The sequence below is a fragment of the Oncorhynchus kisutch genome, linkage group LG11 (genome assembly GCF_002021735.2).
Source record: "Oncorhynchus kisutch isolate 150728-3 linkage group LG11, Okis_V2, whole genome shotgun sequence".
NCBI lineage: Eukaryota > Metazoa > Chordata > Actinopteri > Salmoniformes > Salmonidae > Oncorhynchus > Oncorhynchus kisutch.
The window spans coordinates 60,793,285-60,810,977 of NC_034184.2; the positions used below are offsets into that span (position 1 = coordinate 60,793,285).

Sequence of the window (17,693 nt, forward strand, 5' to 3'; positions counted from 1 at the left end):
GATAGAATGGTTAAAGGGATACTTTGGGATTTTGGCAATTAGCATGCTAGCATGTACCCATAGATTTCCATTGATTGTGCTAACGATGGTTGGACACAGAGACATAAAAATGGTATCCACGAGTTCATCTGTCTCTGGGGAAGTATCACTGTAATATACTATACTTATTTGTATTGGTATCGCAGGTATTTTAGAAAATAGTTTTGTGCTAAAACAACGTGTGGCGCAACACTCCATTATAAAAAAATATATTAAGGTCTCAGCAAAAAATCACACTGTTTAACAGTAAGTTCTGTTTAGACAGATTGTTGGCATGTGAAAAGATGTTCATGATGTTCCAAAAGTTACACCCTCCTTTCCCAAAAACAAGTTTCTGAAATAAGCATAGGAAACATCTGCATGGAATCATAGATTTTATCTTTTGTTTTGCTAAACATTCATATCCCAAACATACACTTCAATATATATAGTGACACTCAAAAATAACACTTAATCAAGTAACAGTGAAGGCATTTAAGATTGGAGAGTGTGTGAACTGTAAAATTAATCTCTTAATAGATACACTGAAAAACACAACAAATACCAGCGTGTTAAGATGTGTGTACTCTCCACACAAAATATCACTTTCATAGAAAGAATGCCTTTGTTACTGAGGAACTCTGCAACACCTCCGAACGTCATCAAATACAATGGTATAATAATTCAAAATATACTAGACAAACCCAAGTTATAACAATAGAAATATATCCCATAAAGAAGCATTCATTTCATAACACAAACACTGTCAAAGTTAACCCATAAAACGTCTGCTAAAACATATAATTGTGCTTTCAGTGCATATTAGTCTGTCTCCATCCAAAGGCTCCAGTGTTGTGTGCCCTGTGTGTCAGCAGCATCGACACTTTAGAAAGGCCTTCCATTGCCTTAAACTTCACTGCAGCCATCTGCATGTATGTCTAAAACATCGCCTGCTCAGATCACTTAAATCGATCTATTATCATACAGTATGCGTGTATCTAAGACTAGTGCCAGTTCCACTGGCAGCTCTGCGCAATATATTAGCGATCGACTCAATCTGTATCGCTGAAGCGTTACAGATTCCGCAAAATAAATGTAAAGGTAACTTCCAATTGGGCCGACATTTGCGGCGTTTAACGTGAATGCAGCCGTCTCCGCTAATGCGGGAATGTTGCCTTTCAATTTCAAATCGCACCGTAACGCTGAACCTTCGCGACACGGCTTGAAGAGAGTCCTTAGTTCAAAATTAGACTAGCATGCATACACTATAATGTAAGGCCTTCCCAAACAGCGGGACACCCCAACATAGGGAGTGCATTATCACTCAAGCCAAATAACTAACCTTACGACTACGCCTGTCTTCTTTCTCTTCACATTGTACTGTAAAAAGGCTGTAGAGTCTGTATTGGAAAGTATGCCTAAATCGATCATGTGAAGCAGTTCTTACTGATATATCAACGAAACGCTATTAAACCTGTGGAGCAATAAACAATGGAATATAATTCAGCATCAGTAGACACATAGTATAGTCATCAGTTAAGGCAGTACAAGCAATCATCATGGGAAGACCCATACAATTATTAAGCAATACAAAATATTGCTTACATCGATTCAAACAAATACAGTTGATTTCAAGTGATTTCTTTCCCGTCCAAAAGACACAAAGTGCATCGACCATACCCGAAGTGTCTGTTGGTTATCGCCTTAATACCTGATAATACCACAGCTGTGGGAACTGTCCAATCAGAAATCAGAGCAGCTCCTCAAGACGCACATCAGCGATTGGTTGTTTCAGAGCAGCTCCTCAAGGCAGACCTCAGCGATTGGTTGTCTCCAGAAGCAGAAAGAACTGAATTCTGGGAAACTGAAGGTGGCGCTCTGCTCCTTACTGCGTAAAGGGAAAACGTGCTCCACCAGTTCACTCAGTCGGCCGTAGCTACAGTGAAAGACAGGGAAGGGGTTAGATAACGGTTACTGTACTTACTGACCAAGGTCGGGATTCATTAAAAGGCACGTTGTCGACAAGCGCACTGCACTAGACTTTGAAGGTCATATACGCTTGAGCCTACATCCACAGCATTTTACCATGAATGTGATCTCCGCGAACATCAGACGATCTCCACGAACGCCTTTAAAAGGTGCATTTGTCGGCAATTGAATCCGGCCAAAATCCTCCCCAAGAAACCCACACTCCTGACATACAGAGAGATAAAGAGTCATTATGATTACAATCCTGTGAAGTCGCTACTTACGAAGTCTTATTGCCTTTCGATTGCTCTAGGATGAGCTCCCCTTTGGGGTTGACTGTGAATATCCGACACACTGGTACACCCACTTGCTTGTAGGCAAACACATCCTGAGCCAAAAACAGAGGAGTAGTCTTAACAATCACCATAATTCTGATCCTATTCCAAAATAAGTACACAATGAGAAGGTAAAACAAAGCTTACATTTGCTCTGTTTCCAAAGGCTGCGTAGAAGGGATGTGTGTTTGGGTAGAAGAGGTTCTTGATGTCTGTTAGGCATTCAATCTTGAACTTCTCTGGCTTCTTTTCAATCACCTCCCTGATAAAAGGTTAAGTAGAAAGGAATCAAAAAGCCTTGAAATTTAACTATATTACAATGCTATTACAACGTTATTACTATTCCAAGCAGACTGAACCAGAAAGGAACTGAAAGATCAGTTTTAACTCTGAAAGGCAGAGAAGAGGAAAGAAAATGCATTGCAATCTAACTATATTACAATGCTATTAAAAATCCAAGCAGACTGAACCAACTGAGAAGTTAAGGGTGAGTTGTACCTGTGAAATGCAGAAAAGAGGCTACTAGGGGACAGCATGAGGGGTCCTCGAGGCAGGATGGTTCCCCGGTCGTTCACCCAGTACAAGTACCCTCTGGTCATGTCCGCCATGCCGATTGCCCGCGCCGAACAGTACAGGAATTTGTAGCCATTCCTGAAGAAATGCACATTGAAGTAGAACTGCAACATTAGATCCGTCTCCTATCCACGCTCTCATTTTTTTTAACTTCTGGAATTGCATTTTTTTTTCATGTGAAACAGGAATGTGATTAGTCATGCATTGACTAAGTGGTGGATGTGATAAATGGTAGTTCTAGGGCCATATGTATCAAGCAACTTAAATAGGAGTGCTGACAAGGATCCGTTTGGCATTTTAGGTCGCAATGAATAAGATAACATGGACAGGGGGAACCTGATCCTCGATCAGCACTCTTACTCTGAGACGCTTGATACATACGCAGGCCCTGGGCTAGGGCTTACTTACTCATGCACTGAGTGGTACAGCTTAGCAATGCCTTGATGAGTCCAGTCTTTCCCGAGCTGAGGGAGAATTTGGCCAAACACGTCAGACCTAGGAAAAAGGAGCATTTGGTGAGACATAAAAACCCACACCAGTAGAAATCAGTAGAAATCCACTTTTTATAGCTGAAAGACGATGGCCAGAGCTTAACCATGATGTTGCATACAGATTTAAGTCATAATTTTAGTCAAAGTATGATATATCTGGGCTTGAAGTGACAAATCCAACCTCCCCACTTCGTGCAAATCTGTGTGAATGTGGTGTCTTTTCCTATGATATGAAAATTATTTCAGGGCTGGGTTTTATTTGAATGTTACCACCCACCAGCATGGCATTGTTTATTAATCAGAAACAGGGGCAAAGTTATTCCTCTTTATGACTGAGATCAGCCAAACAGCCGTGGGTCCACAGAGCAAATAAAAATAGGGGGTGCATTAGATAATTTTAAAATTTTTACTTATTTTTTTTGAGCTAGTCTGTAATATATATATATATATATTTTTTTTTAAATTACCAGTTTATAAATGGTTGCGTGAAACTCGCTCCCACCCAGTCACCCAAAGATGAATGGTTTTGACCACTAAAGTTTTGCTTCACTACACGCTCCACTGCTTTGATTGATGTAACGTTAGCTAGAAACCACAAGTGTCTATCCAGATAATGAAAAGTCACCCGCGAAAGAAAATTCAAGGAATTTTTACAGAGCCCTTCGTAATTATTAGGACAGTGAAGCATTTTTTCTTCTTTTGGCTCTATACTCCAAACGTTTTGATTTGAATCATGCAATGACTATTAAAGTGCATACGGTCAGCTTTAATTTGACCTATGAGAAGACACAAATAAACTGGTGCCCTAAAATGGTTCCCCTATGGCATCGCTCTCAAGAACCCTATTTGGTTCCAACTTGTACCTTTACATTTAAGAGTGTGGGATTGATATATACATTTTTATACTTGTAAACTAGCCATTGATTCTTGAAGAACTGCTTTGTTTGAATCCCAGATTTCACCTTTAAGTGTAATTATGTGTAATCGTGTGTTTGGACATCGAACAGAAGATGAGAAATTAAAAGATCAGGAGAGGATCTTAATCCCATATCAGATGTTGTGTCTCCTAAGAATCTGACTGCGTCCCAAATGGCACCCTATTCCCTATATGGGTTCTGGTCCAAAAGGTTGACTTTTGGGATGCAACCTAGGAGTTAAGACTGAGGGGACTGACTGGGTAATGTAGTTAAACAGAATTGAAGGCCACTTTACTTGGTGATGGTGCCGTCGATGTCAGAGATGATGACTTTGTCATCCCAGTTCCACAGGTAGATGGTGCCCTCGCAGCGACACGTCCCCTGGTACTGGGTGGTGATGCTAAAAGTGACGTCATTAGGCCCCTCCCTCAACTTCAGACTGACCTATGAGAAGACAAATAAACTGGTGCCTGAGAGAGTGATATGAAGTGGTTTCCAAAAACTCTTCTGGGCACTGACAGGTGCTAACAGTAGGACAGAGGGTGCACTTGCCCTCAATAGCCCTCAATTGCGCTTCCCATTCTGTCACAGAAGCTATGAGGGTAAGGATGCGGGTAAGGATGCTATGAGGGTAAGGATAAGGATGCAAAGATGTGCCCTCTATCCAACTCTATGTGCCAATATTACTTTATAGGATTTAAATAATATCACTTTATAAGTTAGAAGCTCTTTACTATCTGGTCAGACGAGAGGCGGAGAGACTTCATGTAGGAGTGCGAGCCAGTTGGTGGAGGTAGCTCTGTGTGCATGTGCTCAGTAGGTGCCACTGTGTTGAGCTCTTTCGATTCTTCATCGCTGGAGGAGTCGTCTACTGCTTTCTGCCTGCATGTCAAATAACAACAACCTCAGGTCAACATCAGACTTCCTAAAAACAGTATAAGATTAAACTAATGTGAGTAAAGATTAAGGGAGTGAGTAGTTACTCTGAAAATATAATGAGAGGAATGACGCTTCTCTAGACATCAGTTATTAAAATGAACATCCAGCATTTGTATATGCTGCCGCTAGAGGGCAGTATCCCAACACTGAATTGTCACCAAGCTTCATTTACTACAGAAAGCCAAAACACAGATGAGACTCCCAAACAGGGTCCCTCATGCATGTTCTCAGGGGCATTTCCTATGAATCACTGTTTTTCCAGGGCTAATCTAGTTTCCCATTGGTTGGTGTAATGATGAATATGGGTGAGGTGGTTGGACATCACTGTGCGAATAATTGGGCTTCCCCTTGTGAAACAACGCCAGGGAGGGATGGTGGGGGACAGACAGGGTGAGACAGGGTGGTGCTAAGCTGACTCACTGTGGCACTGCTGGAATCTGTTGATCGAGGACAGGGCTCTCTGTGTCTCTGTGTTGGGACTCGTGTCTGTCCATCTTGGCCTCTGAAGACTGGAGAGCAGAGCAGACAACATTAATCACCCGTTAATGAAACATCATCATGTCAACACTGACTGCATATGGCCTAGTGTTTTTCCTTGATTAATAGTGGAATTACTGCCCATTTATTAAATGAAAAATTGTATGAAATGCAGTACAATTAGCACATGGTTCTCCTCACTCTGATTTGCTTAGGCTAATTTACAACGGAAATGCAAATCCAATGGGATTCACATGGGAACTATTTTCTGCCCACACAAAAAAAGAGTCATGAGGGAAGAGATGGAGATGGACCATCTGTTTAAGGTGACAAATTACAGTATCAGGAAAGCAGTTAAGCTAGGGTGGATTTCATTACGGGTACTACAGAGTATCAATACCAGTGGACCTAAAGCGTACTGCAAAAACACCCCTTTGTCCCAAATGGCACCCTATTCCCTATATCAGGGGTACCTGATAATTAATTGTAGCCACCTGGTGACCTAGGTCTAAATCAGTCCCTGATTGGAGGGGAACAATGAAAAAACACAGTATAACTGGCTTCGAGGTCCGGAGTTGAGTTTGAGAGCCCTATATAGTGCACTACTTTTGTGCACAGCCTTATTGGACCTAAGTATTACACTGTATAAGGAATAGGGTACTATTTGGGATGCAGTCCCTACCTGTTTGACGCTGCTTTTCCTCCAGAACCACCAGCGGCCGGACTTCTTAGGCATCTTCTCTTTCACCCATGCCTCCTCTGTGGCCTTAGATACACATGAAGTATTTATGAGTACATGCACAGAATGTTGAAGTTCTAACATACATTCATAATGCATAACATGTGATCTACCTTGGGCAGGTTCTTCTGGAAAGCTTGCATACTTAGTATCAATGGAGCTGCCAATGTCCAGTTGTAATATCTGTAAAAATAATAATAAAAAATAATATATATTTATATATATATATATATAGTGCCTTCAGAAAGTATTCATATCCCTTGACTAATTCCACATTTTGCTGTGTTACAGCCTGAATTCTCATTCATCTACACTCAATACCTTATGACAAAGCCGATTTTTTTTTAAACTCAATTTTGTCACGAATTTAGTGATATCCAATTGGTAGTTACAGTCTTGTCCCAACGCTGGAACTCCTGTACAGACTCGGGAGAGGCGAAGGTCGAGAGCCATGCGTCCTCCGAAACACGACTCTGCCAAGCAGCACTGCTTCTTGACACATTGCTCGCTTAACCCGGAAGCCAGCGGCGCCAATGTGTCAGAGGAAACGGCTGCGCCACTCGAGAGGCGGAAACCTGTTTTTAGAATTTTAGAATTTTTTTCAAATGTATTGAAAATGAGATAAAGAAATATCCCATTTACATAAGTATTCACACCCCTGAGTCAATACATGTTAGAATCACTTTTGGCAGCAATTATAGCTGTGAGTCTTTCTGAGTAAGTCTCTAAGAGCTTTGCACATCTGGATTGTACAATACTTACATATTCTTTGAAAGATTCTTCAAGCTCTGTCAAGTTGGTTGTTGATCATTGCCAGACTGTCATTTTCAAGTCTTGCCATATATTTTCAAGCCGATTTAAGTCAACTGTAAGTAGGCCACTTAGAAACATGCAACATCGTTTTAGTAAGCAACTCCAATGTATATTTGGCCTTGTGTTTTAGGTTATTGTCCTGTTGAATTTTCCTCCTAGTGTCCGTTGGAAAGCAGACTGAAGCAGGTTGTCCTCGAGGATTTTGCCTGTGCTTAGCACTAATCTGTTTCTTTTTATCCTAAAAAGATCCCTAGTCCTTGCCGATACGCATAACATGATGCAGCAACTACCATGCTTGAAAATATGAAGAATGGTACTCAGTGATGTGTTGTGTTGGATTTGCCCCAAACACTTTGTATTCAGGACATAAAGTTAATTTCTTTGCCACATTTTTTTCAGTTTTACTTGAGTGCTTTATTGCAAACAGGATGCATGTTTTGGAATATTTTATTCTGTACAGGCTTCCTTCTTTTCACTCTGTTAATTAGGTTACTATTGTGGAGTAACCACAACGTTGTTGCTCCTCAGTTCTCTCATATCACTGCTATTAAACTATGTAACTGTTTTAAAGTCACCATTGGCCTGCTGTTGAAATTCCTCAGCGGTGTCCTTCCTCTCCGGCAACTGAGTTAAGAAGGGCGGCTGTATGTTTGTAGTGACTGGGTGTATTGTAGTGACTGGTTGTGGCTCAGTTGGTAGAGCGTGGTGCTTAGAACACCAGGGTTGTGGGTTTAATTCCCACATGGGGCCAGTAAAAAGAAGTATGTCAATGTATGCACTCACTACTGTAAGTCGTTCTGGATAAGAGCATCTGCTAAATGACAATAATTTGTATGTCTGCTAAATGACAATCATTTGTATATATTAATATAATATCCAAAGTGTAATTAATAACTTCACCGTGCTCAAAGGGATATTCAATGTTTGCTTTTCTATATTTTTACCCATCTACCAATAGTTGGCCTTCTTTGTGAGGCATTAGAAAACCTCCCTGGTCTTTGTGCTTAAATCTGTGTTTGAAATTCACTGCTTGACTGAGGGACCTTACAGATAATTTTATGTGTGGGGTACAGCGATAAGGTAGTCATTCAAAAATCATGTTAAACAATGTTATTGCACACAGAGCGAGTCCATGCAACTTATTTTCTGAGGACCTGAGCCCTAGGACCATGTCTCAGGACTACCTGGCATGATGACTCCTTGTTATCCCCAGTCCACCTGGCCGTGCTGCTGCTCTAGTTTCAACTGTTCTGCCTGCGGCTATGGAACCCTGACCTGCTCACTGTGATTACTATTATTTGACCATGCTGGTCATTTATGAACATTTGAACATCTTGGCCATGTTCTGTTATAATCTCCATCCGGCACAGCCAGAAGAGGACTGGCCACCCCTCATAGCCTGGTTCCTCTCTAGGTTTCTTCCTAGGTTTTAGCCTTTCTAGGGAGTTTTTCCTAGCCACCGTGCTTCTACACTGTCACGCCTTGGTCTTAGTGTTTTGTGTTTTCGTTATATATTTGGTCAGGCCAGGGTGTGACAGGGGTTTACGTGTTGTATTTCGTATTGGGGTTTGTAGTTTTTGGGATCGCGGCTGATTAGGGGTGTTGTATAGGCTTGGCTGCCTGAGGCGGTTCTCAATCAGCTGTCAGGTGATTCTCGTTGCCTCTGATTGGGAACCGTATTTAGGTAGCCTGAGTTTCGCTTTGTCTTTCGTGGGTGATTGTTCCTGTCTCTGTGTAGTGTTCACCAGATAGGCTGTATTAGGTTTCACGTTCCGTTTGTTGTTTGTATTTATTAAGTTATTTCATGTATCGTCACTTTTTCTTCATTAAAGAACATGAGTAACCACCACGCTGCATTTCGGTCCGACTCTCAACAAACGAAGAACGCCGTTACAGAATCACCCACCACACACGGACCGAGCGGCGTGGTTACAGGCAGCGACCGCAGGAAAAGCGAAAGGAGGAATGGACATGGGAGGACGTTATGGACAGCAATTGCATGGAGTATACGACGTGGGAAGAAATCGACAGGTGGGCGGCCGACCCAGAGAGAGTGCAGGAGCCCGCATGGGATTCGCTTGAGCAGTGCGAAGAAGGCTATAGGCGAATGGAGTCGAAAAGGAAAACACGGCGGCGCAGAGCGAAACCAGGGGCTCAGGGAGAGAGTGACAGAGTCAGGAGTCAGACCTGAGCCAACTCTCCCTGTTAATCATGAGGAGCAGCGATATAAGGACTTCTGGTCTTGGGAGATGATATCAGACGGAAGAGGACCCTGGGCTCAGCCTGGTGAATATCGCCGCCCCAAGGAGGAAGCAGAGGCAGCAGGAGATAGGAGCCGGCGATACGAGGGAACACGGTTGGCAAGGAAGCCCGAGAAGCAACCCCAAAAAATTATTGGGGGGGGGGCTTACAGGGAGTATGGCTATGCCAGGTAGGAGACCTGCGCAAACTCCCTGTGCTTTCCGGTGGGCTAAAGAGACCGGGTAGGCACCGTGTTATGCTAGTGAGCGCACGGTGTCTCCAGTGCGGGTGCATAGCCCGGTACGGTTCATACTAGCCCTTCGTATTTGCCGGGCTAGAGTGGGCATCGAGCCAGGTAAGCTTGGGCAGGCTCGGTGCTCAAGAGCTCCAGTGCGCCTGCACGGTCCGGTCTATCCAGAGCCACCTCCACACACCAGTCCTCCGGTAGCAGCTCCCCGCACCAGGCTTCCTGTGCGTGTCCTCGCTCCAGTATCACCAGTGCCCGCACCACGCATCAGGCCTACAGTGCGCCTCGCTTCTCCTGCTCTGTCGGAGTCTCCCGCCTGTTCAGCGCAGCCAGAGCCTTCCTCCTCTCCTGTGCTGTTGGAGCCTCCTGCCTGTTTGAAGCAGCCTGAGCTGCCAGTCTGCAGGGTGCTGTCAGCCTGCATGGAGCAGTCAGAGCTGTCAGTCTGCATGAAGCAGTCAGAGCTGTCAGTCTGCATGGAGCAGCTAGAGCTGTCAGTCTGCAAGGAGCTGCCAGTCTGCAGGGAGCTGTCAGTCTGCAAGGAGCTGCCAGTCTGCAAGGAGCTGCCAGTCTGCAAGGAGCTGTCAGTCTGCAAGGAGCAGTCAGAGCTGTCAGTCTGCAAGGAGCTGCCAGTCTGCAGGGAGCTGTCAGTCTGCAAGGAACTGCCAGTCTGCAAGGAGCTGCCAGTCTGAAAGGAGCTGTCAGTCTGCATGAAGCAGCCAGAGATGTCAGTCTGCAAGGAGCTGTCAGTCTGCAAGGAGCTGCCAGTCTGCAAGGAGCTGCCAGTCTGCAAGGAGCTGCCAGTCTGCAGGGAGCGGTCAGTCTGCAAGGAACTGCCAGTCTGCAAGGAGCTGCCAGTCTGCAAGGAGCTGCCAGTCTGAAAGGAGCTGTCAGTCTGCATGAAGCAGCCAGAGATGTCAGTCTGCAAGGAGCTGTCAGTCTGCAAGGAGCTGCCAGTCTGCAAGGAGCTGCCAGTCTGCAAGGAGCTGCCAGTCTGAAAGGAGCTGCCAGTCTGAAAGGAGCTGTCAGTCTGCATGAAGCAGCCAGAGATGTCAGTCTGCAAGGAGCTGCCAGTCTGCAAGGAGCTGCCAGTCTGCAAGGAGCTGCCAGTCTGCAAGGAGCTGTCAGTCTGCATGAAGCAGCCAGAGATGTCAGTCTGCAAGGAGCTGTCAGTCTGCAAGGAGCTGCCAGTCTGCAAGGAGCTGCCAGTCTGCAAGGAGCTGCCAGTCTGCAAGGAGCTGCCAGTCTGCAAGGAGCTGCCAGTCTGAAAGGAGCTGTCAGTCTGAAAGGAGCTGTCAGTCTGCAAGGAGCTGTCAGTCTGCAAGGAGCTGTCAGTCTGCAAGGAGCTGTCAGCCTGCATGGAGCAGTCAGAGCTGTCAGTCTGCAAAGAGCTGCCAGTCTGCAAGGAGCTGTCAGCCTGCATGGAGCAGTCAGAGCTGTCAGTTTGCATAGAGCAACTAGATCCGCCAGTCAGCCATGATCTTCTAGATCTGCCAGTCAACCAGATTCTTCCAGATCAGTCTGTCAACCAGAATCTTCCAGATCTGCTAGTCAACCAGAATCTTCCAGATCTGCTAGTCAACTTGAATCTTCCAGATCCGCCAGCCAGCCAGGATCTACCGGAGCCTACCACCTACCTGAGCTTCATCTCAGTACTGGGCTTCCTCTCAGTACTGGGCTTCCTCTCAGTACTGGGCTGCCCCTCAGTTCCGGGCTGCCCCTCAGTTCCGGGCTGCCCCTCAGTTCCGGGCTGCCCCTCAGTTCCGGGCTGCCCCTCAGTTCCGGGCTGCCCCTCAGTTCCGGGCTGCCCCTCAGTTCCGGGCTGCCCCTCAGTTCCGAGATGCCCCTCAGTTCCGAGATGCCCCTCAGTTCCGAGATGCCCCTCAGTTTCGAGATGCCCCTCAGTTCCGAGATGCCCCTCAGTTCCGAGATGCCCCTCAGTTCCGAGATGCCCCTCAGTCCCGAGATGCCCCTCAGTCCCGAGATGCCCCTCAGTCCCGAGATGCCCCTCAGTCCCGAGATGCCCCTCAGTCCCGAGCTGCTCCTCAGTTCTGTGGGGTTCTGGGTGAGGACTATTAGGCCATGGTCGGCGGCGAGGGTGTATTATCCCAGGACGCGAAGGGGAGGAACGAGGACATTAATGAAGTGGGGTCCACGTCCCGAGCCGGAGCCCCCACCAATGACAGACGCCCACCCGGACCCTCCCTTTGGTTTTGAGGTGCGTCCGGGAGTCCGCACCTTGGGGGGGGGGGGTTCTGTCACGCCTTGGTCTTAGTGTTTTGTGTTTTCGTTATATATTTGGTCAGGCCAGGGTGTGACAGGGGTTTACGTGTTGTATTTCGTATTGGGGTTTGTAGTATTTGGGATCGCGGCTGATTAGGGGTGTTGTATAGGCTTGGCTGCCTGAGGCGGTTCTCAATCAGCTGTCAGGTGATTCTCGTTGCCTCTGATTGGGAACCGTATTTAGGTAGCCTGAGTTTCGCTTTGTCTTTCGTGGGTGATTGTTCCTGTCTCTGTGTAGTGTTCACCAGATAGGCTGTAATTAGGTTTCACGTTCCGTTTGTTGTTTGTATTTATTAAGTTATTTCATGTATCGTCACTTTTTCTTCATTAAAGAACTTATTTTTATTGATTTTTTTTATTTTACCTTTATTTAACCAGGTAGGCAAGTTGAGAACAAGTTCACATGAGTAACCACCACGCTGCATTTCGGTCCGACTCTCTTTCAACAAACGAAGAACGCCGTTACATACACCTGCATTGCTTGCTGTTTGGGGTTTTAGGCTGGGTTTCTGTACAGCACTTTGATATATCAGCTGATGTAAGAAGTGCTATATAAATACATTTGATTTGATTATGTGACTTCTTAAGCACATTTTTACTCCTGAATTTATTTAGGCTTGCCATAACAAAGTGGTTGATATGCTAGACATTTCAGTTTTTAATTTTTAATTAATTAGCAAAAACATAATTCCACTTTGACATTATGGGATATTGTGTTTTGGCGAGTGACGCAAAATCTCAATTTAATCCATTTTAAATTCAGGCTTTAAATTTTGAAAAAGTCAAGGGGTGTGAATACTTTCTGAAGGAACTGTGTAATAATATAATTGTGATTAGTTCAAGGAAATCTAGAAATTGTGATCTTCTGTTCAAAATGTCAGTCTAAGAATTAGTATGATGCAGGAATATGAATTAGTATGAGTAGGACGGCTGAACGACTCACCGGTTTGAAATTCTAACCACCAAATTGGGATTGTCAATGATTGCTGGATTTTCAGCAAATTCATGATATGTGATGATGTGCTCCATGAATTTCTCTGCAATAAAAGTATCATAGCATTTGCATCTTCAAGGTATCCTAATCTGCTCATCATTATAGCATATCTATTGTCATATAATATAATATAACACATTATTATTTGTGGCATTGTGAGTAACAGTGTACTAGTTAGTTATTTGCATACTTATCAAAGTGAAGCCCTAGGTTGTGTCCCAAATAGCACCCTATTCCCTATAGTGCCTGGTCAAAAGTAGTGCACTATATAGGAAATAGGGTGCCATTTAGGGCACACCCCTAGTCACTATAACATAACACTTACATACAGTGGGACACCTTACCTTTGGAGATTTCAGAGTTCTCTCCGACCCCTCCACAGAGAGACAGGGTGATGTCTGGTAGATCCCCAGCCGAGTCAGACAGACACTCTGTCCCGCTGTCGGCCGCAGCACTGCCCACAGACTGGGGAGACTGGGACCCATCGCACCGTGTCCCAAATAGCACCCTATTCCCTATAGTGCCTGGTCAAAAGTAGTGCACTATATAGGAAATAGGGTGCCATTTAGGGCACACCCCTAGTCACTATAACATAACACTTACATACAGTGGGACACCTTACCTTTGGAGATTTCAGAGTTCTCTCCGACCCCTCCACAGAGAGACAGGGTGATGTCTGGTAGATCCCCAGCCGAGTCAGACAGACACTCTGTCCCGCTGTCGGCCGCAGCACTGCCCACAGACTGGGGAGACTGGGACCCATCGCACCGGCCAACCTCCACCCAGTGCTTAGGGATGGTCTCGGACTCACTGCAACACACACACACACACAACCACAGACTGGTCAGTCACTGCAACACAACTCTATGGGCCCTGGTCATAAGTAGTGCGTTATAAAGGGAATACGGTTCCTATAAATGGAATAGGGCCTCAATACATGGGATGAAAGGCATGATGAGGTACCTCTTGGGAGCTAAGTAGCGCGCGACGACGTCAGGCTCCATAGCGTTCAGGTCGTCCAGGTATATATCCTCAGGCCCCTGGTGCTGACTCCTCTTCCTCACACCTTTGTCACACACAGACGAATAATCAGAATTCACTTAAACCATTCACAGCCTAATTCCAGGTGTAGTCAATAACACTGTCTGAACCCTTAAGGCTCGTGCACATAGCACCGAATGTGGATAACATTTTTGTCTGCTGATCGTTCAGCGCGCTGTGTTTTAGGGACCACCAGCTGTAGAGCTTTGACTGACGACATTATCACACAATTCTACATGTAAAATTGGTGCACATTTAGGCAGGCACTCTGTTCAGAGGTTCTAAGTACTCTCGGCTGGGTCATTCCTACTATGATGTGTCTTTTCTGTCCCCAGGAAATATAATTTATTATTTAGTGTAAAATGTGGATTCCAAAAGGCTTTACCTTAAAAATAACAAAATATGGATCTTGAAAGGGAATTTTATCAATTTTTAACACTTTTTTTCAGTGAATGTATGCGTTTTTGCCATGTTCCCGGTTATTATTCATCAACTTCCACAAGAAATATAAGCCATAAAATTATAAATGATAAAATACTTAATCTTTCATCACTGTTTTATAGACCTAGTTAAATTCACTCTCATCAATGTTTTCTTTTCATGATGTTTGTATTTTATGTTAGATTTTCTGTTTGTCCCTGATATCACTTTCCACCCTGTTAGTTTATTGTAATTCTTCAAGAAAACAACCCCTTCCTACAATGACACCACATTCAGGAAGAGTCATAATTTCTTTGGTGGGAAAACAATGGTGCAAGGCTAAATAAATACAAACACTCAGCTTTATCCATTTGTCCATGTTTCATGTTGTTAGTCTGTATGTCCCACTCGTAAATGTTCACCCTCAGGCAAAATTAGAGAAAATTAACCAAATTGATATTATTATTATTATTTATTTATATGTTTGATAGAGATGTTGAAATCCTGCTCACCATTATGGTAGCTCAATATTGATCACTCACAGAGCTATGGCTAATTTAGGTTTATGTTCTACCCTGTTAGGCACATAATACATCATGCATAATCCTAACAGGTTGGAAAATGCACCTAAAATATGTTGCCCCAAAATATTTTCTGAAAGCCAAACATGTCTTTTTTTCTGATATATTATATATTTTCTGATATACTTCCCCCCCCAAATGTTATGAGGTCTGGTAGGAATGACCCGGCCAGCACACGCTATTAGTGTGTCTGAGGCCTTACTCATGACCAAGCCATTTTCTTTCTGTTGCCATCAGACCATTCTGTAGTGATAGAGCTATGAGGTACTTAAAATAAGGGACATAAAACATCAAATAGAGGACATAAAAGTAATGTAAAGCATTTGTTCATACTAGCTGTCATTAACAACAGAGGGCTATGGAATGCCATCATCCGGCACATTGTGCTACCGTAAGCCAAAGTCCTTATAAATGGCCTAAGTCATGTGTTATACTTGATCAATAAGCTATTTATATAAACCGTCTATGCATACTTTCGATTTGTTTTTCAAATACTTTCGGTTGCTATTTAAAGCATAATTAGTACCTCTCCTCTTGGAGGGGGAGTCAGTCTTGGAGCCGATGGACCCCAGGTCCCCGGCCATGCAACTGGCCCCACCGGCAGTAGAGCCACTGTCCCTCTGGCTGGAATCAAGCACACTGGGAGGAGTGGAAGTCCAAGGGCTTGGACGTTCAGGCTTGGACGGGATACAGAGGTCTGGACTGGGCTCTGACGTTAGAGCACCTGGTTCTGGTTTGAGGGGACACGGTTCAGGTTGGGGTGGGCAATGGTCATGAATAGGTTTGGGGGGATGATGTGGTTCAGATAGAGGGTCGGATGTGTGGTGTTTTGAGCTGAGGAGGGTATTTTGTTTGGGGGTCCGGGGCTCTGGTTTGACGATGGCAGGTCCACACACTGGGTCCAGAGAGGTGTGCAGGCCCCCAGCCTCCACCTCCATGGCCTCTGAGCTGAGGATGACCCTGAAGTGTGTGCTCTCTGACGGGGTGATAGTCATCGTCTTAGGCAGCTCCGAGGGCTCTTTCTTACTGACCTGGACAAGAGTCAATATGAAATCAGTTTGGCATATTTCCATCTCTATATAGGGAATGTGGTGCCATTTGAAACACAAGATCTAGGTCTTACCCTGGTGGATTCTGGGAACTCACCCCAGGACCACTGCATGTGTGACTCTGCTCTGAGCATGCTCTCTGATAACTTCACCATCAACTCTGAGTCGCTCTTTGGAGACATGGGCTCTGACAGGGATCTTGGGGATCTGTTACAATCGAGAAAACAGCACAACACATTCCCAACATGTACTCACAGTTCCACAGGGCTATTCAATCAATGTTCTGCTACCATTTTAATGAATATCTACCTAAAATGAGATTCAATCCAAGGCGTGTTATAGAGCAACTACCCTCCTGTAAGTTTTCAATCAAACCCTAGTTGTAACTAACCTGATTCAGCTAATTAACCAGCTAATTATTTGAATCAGGTGTGCTAGATTAACTACGTTTTCTTTTTTGTTAAGTCCTAAGGAAATAAAAAAATATTCCTAATGATCCTGACTGTTTGCAAGATCTGTGTAAATATTTGAATAGGAAGTTATTGACTGAGCGACTGAGTGAGGGGGTCATACCTGTGGCTGTCGCCGGGAGACCAGTCTCCATCAGAGAAGGGGTAGCTGTCCAAGGAGTGGAGGTTGGGGTGCTGCCTGTGTTCCACTGTGTCCTTCACTGTAGAGAACAAGGGGGCCCTGAGGGAATGAAGAATATCCCCCATTGACCACAGTGTTAACACTCCCTATCCTCTACACACACTGTGCTGAACAGACCCACCCAGACCCAACCTGAGTGTACCTATGGAGTCATTGAGCTCCTGTTAGCCCCCTCTCTGTCCCATTAGCTGGGGGGGGGGGGGGTCAGCATCTAGGGGCAACTTCACCCTACTCCTTCTGTCCATTTACCTGCCGTTGTTTTGTGTACCGTGCTCCTCGTCTGAGCTCAGTTCACAGACCTCCTCACCACCAGCAGTGGAGGCCTGTTGCTCCTCCTTCCGGGGGTCTGCTTTGTGCTTCTTCCTACGTCTCTTCTTCTTCTTCCCTGCTGTGGTGCTGGGGGGAAGGAGGGGGGTGGAGGAGGAGGTTGGGTTTTGTGAGTCCCCCTGGGGCGGCTGCAGCCCACCCTCCAGGCCCAACTCCCCAGCTCTGGACTCTCTGCCCCTCCCCAGAGCCTCCTCTGTGGGGATGGGAGACGTCACAAGGTGGGCAGGGATTATCTCCTGGGTCGGGGTGACAAAGAGACGACGAGTCACAACAAGATCACGCTATAGACTACGTCCCCAATGGCATCCTATCCCCTACATGGTGCACTACTTTGCTCAAAATAAGTGCACGTTTTAGGCAATAGGGAGCCATTTGGGACACATACACATTCAGTAATAAGCTGTGTCAACAGTGGTTGTCATGAAACCGATAAAAAATCTCACATTATGCTGCTCGGTTTCCTGAACAAAGAAGGCCTCTCCGTTGTCCCCCAGCTTCATGTGCAACTCCACTGGTTCTCCATTGATCTCAATGTCAATCTGCAGAGGGAAAGGACAGGTCAGGCATCCATTTATGGAGGAACTCTGGGGCC

The 17,693-nt window shown here is 45.1% G+C and overlaps 1 protein-coding gene across 9 annotated transcripts in view; it reads right to left on the reverse strand.

Moving 5' to 3' along the window:
* Positions 1 to 396: 396 nt before the first annotated feature.
* LOC109899482 (phosphatidate phosphatase LPIN2) overlaps positions 397 to 17,693 on the reverse strand; it is a 43,541-nt gene continuing 26,244 nt past the window's right edge. For 4 of the 9 annotated variants that reach the window (XM_031836006.1, XM_031836008.1, XM_031836005.1 and 1 more), the window contains 19 exons: positions 17,545 to 17,640; positions 17,024 to 17,337; positions 16,697 to 16,813; positions 16,198 to 16,330; positions 15,601 to 16,105; positions 13,996 to 14,098; positions 13,792 to 13,842; positions 13,377 to 13,513; positions 12,982 to 13,075; positions 6,571 to 6,640; positions 6,401 to 6,484; positions 5,662 to 5,750; positions 5,037 to 5,184; positions 4,598 to 4,746; positions 3,303 to 3,389; positions 2,820 to 2,972; positions 2,469 to 2,583; positions 2,271 to 2,374; positions 1,220 to 1,954 (listed from right to left, as the gene is read on the reverse strand). In XM_031836006.1, the coding sequence (XP_031691866.1) occupies positions 1,810 to 1,954; positions 2,271 to 2,374; positions 2,469 to 2,583; positions 2,820 to 2,972; positions 3,303 to 3,389; positions 4,598 to 4,746; positions 5,037 to 5,184; positions 5,662 to 5,750; positions 6,401 to 6,484; positions 6,571 to 6,640; positions 12,982 to 13,075; positions 13,377 to 13,513; positions 13,792 to 13,842; positions 13,996 to 14,098; positions 15,601 to 16,105; positions 16,198 to 16,330; positions 16,697 to 16,813; positions 17,024 to 17,337; positions 17,545 to 17,640 (2,694 nt within the window). In that variant the 3' untranslated portion in view covers positions 1,220 to 1,809. Of the gene's footprint in view, positions 1,955 to 2,103; positions 2,375 to 2,468; positions 2,584 to 2,819; positions 2,973 to 3,302; positions 3,390 to 4,597; positions 4,747 to 5,036; positions 5,185 to 5,661; positions 5,751 to 6,400; positions 6,485 to 6,570; positions 6,641 to 12,981; positions 13,076 to 13,376; positions 13,514 to 13,654; positions 13,843 to 13,995; positions 14,099 to 15,600; positions 16,106 to 16,197; positions 16,331 to 16,696; positions 16,814 to 17,023; positions 17,338 to 17,544; positions 17,641 to 17,693 lie in introns of all 9 variants that reach the window. The other 5 variants (XM_020494760.2, XM_020494758.2, XR_004211721.1 and 2 more) reach the window with 4 other exon arrangements.